We start from the raw sequence: 1,272 nt of genomic DNA, 5'->3' as shown, positions 1-1,272 counted from the left end.
ACGATGACAAAGATGGCGACGGTTATGACATATACGGGGACGACGACGGTGGCGACAGAGTGCTCGATCTTCGCGCCAACAAGAATACCATGAGAAGCGAGATAAAGTGCGCCTACCGAGTGAATTTTGCAAAACCGAACAATATCGGTTCTCTTTTGGGTTTCTCGAGCGATCGTATTCTAAAACCGAACAAATGCTATGTTTCCGACGGACCCGTCAACGTCATGAGCGTGAACATAATTCGCATCGAGTGTAGTATCACCGCGGGAGCGTACAGCAACGGACGCTCGGTGAACGCGATACACGAATTCGCGCCGAAAGTTCCACCGGGATATAAACTGTCGGAGACTCCGACGCAGATCATTTACCTCCCGATCGTCGCGCGAAACGTCACCGATATCACGGTGCGAATCGTGGATCAGAAAGATCGGCTGATCGACTTTCGCGGTGAGGAGATAACGATCAGATTGCACGTACGTCGTCGTCACGGTTAGTGTGTGTGTGTGCGCGTATCCCTGAAGAAAGAGAGAGCGAGAGGAGGGATGCTCGTTCTGAACGGATCTAGCGCGAATTGTACGAACGAGCGAGCTAGCCCGTTCTACAACGAGATCGGAAGCGTAGGAAAGAGAAGAGGCGGAGGAGGGGGACCCGTTCTCAGCAACGCCAACGTCAGATTCCTACGATCGTTGGGTCTCGCCGTGAGAAACGCGTCACCGTCGAACCATTTCTACCTCGAGAGGAAAAATCATGGCCGACATCCTGAGTATCGGCGGTGAGTCGATCTTCGACGAGCGCATCGTCGGAATAGAGACTCACACGTATAACCCGTACGTCAACACGACGTTCGGACACAACGACGAGATACGAATACCCATACAGCAGCAGGATCTGTATACACTGCCGTGCGAAAGTTTCCTGTACGTCGAGGGACGACTCAACGACGACGGCGCGACGAATGGGGAAGAATACGCGAAATTAGTCAACAACTGCGTCGCGTTTATGTTCGACGAAATTCGTTACGAGCTCGACGGCGTGGAGATCGACCGGTGTAGAAACGTCGGCATAACCAGCACGATAAAGAACTACGTGTCGCTGACCGTCGAACGAGCCAGAAAACTGCAGAACGCTGGATGGAGTTATCCGACGAGCGAATCAAATCTGAACAACGCGTCCCATCAATTCAATTTTTGCGTACCTTTGAATATTCTTTTGGGTTTCTGCGAGGACTACAAACGCGTGGTGATAAACGCGCGACACGAGCTTATCCTGATA

At 51.9% G+C, this 1,272-nt stretch overlaps 1 protein-coding gene across 1 annotated transcript; it reads left to right on the top strand.

The window, feature by feature from the left end:
* Positions 1 to 747: 747 nt before the first annotated feature.
* LOC112464689 lies at positions 748 to 1,239 on the top strand (the record flags this gene model as incomplete). Its single annotated transcript, XM_025031829.1, has 1 exon — positions 748 to 1,239. A coding segment is annotated over exon 1 (492 nt), but the record flags the coding sequence as incomplete, so codon positions are not given.
* Positions 1,240 to 1,272: the final 33 nt, after the last annotated feature.

The sequence above is a fragment of the Temnothorax curvispinosus genome, unplaced genomic scaffold (genome assembly GCF_003070985.1).
Source record: "Temnothorax curvispinosus isolate PA1 unplaced genomic scaffold, ASM307098v1 QBEX01014455.1, whole genome shotgun sequence".
Taxonomy (NCBI): Eukaryota; Metazoa; Arthropoda; class Insecta; order Hymenoptera; family Formicidae; genus Temnothorax; species Temnothorax curvispinosus.
Note: the sequence above shows the minus strand (reverse complement) of the source record. Positions and strands in the feature narration are given on the sequence as shown.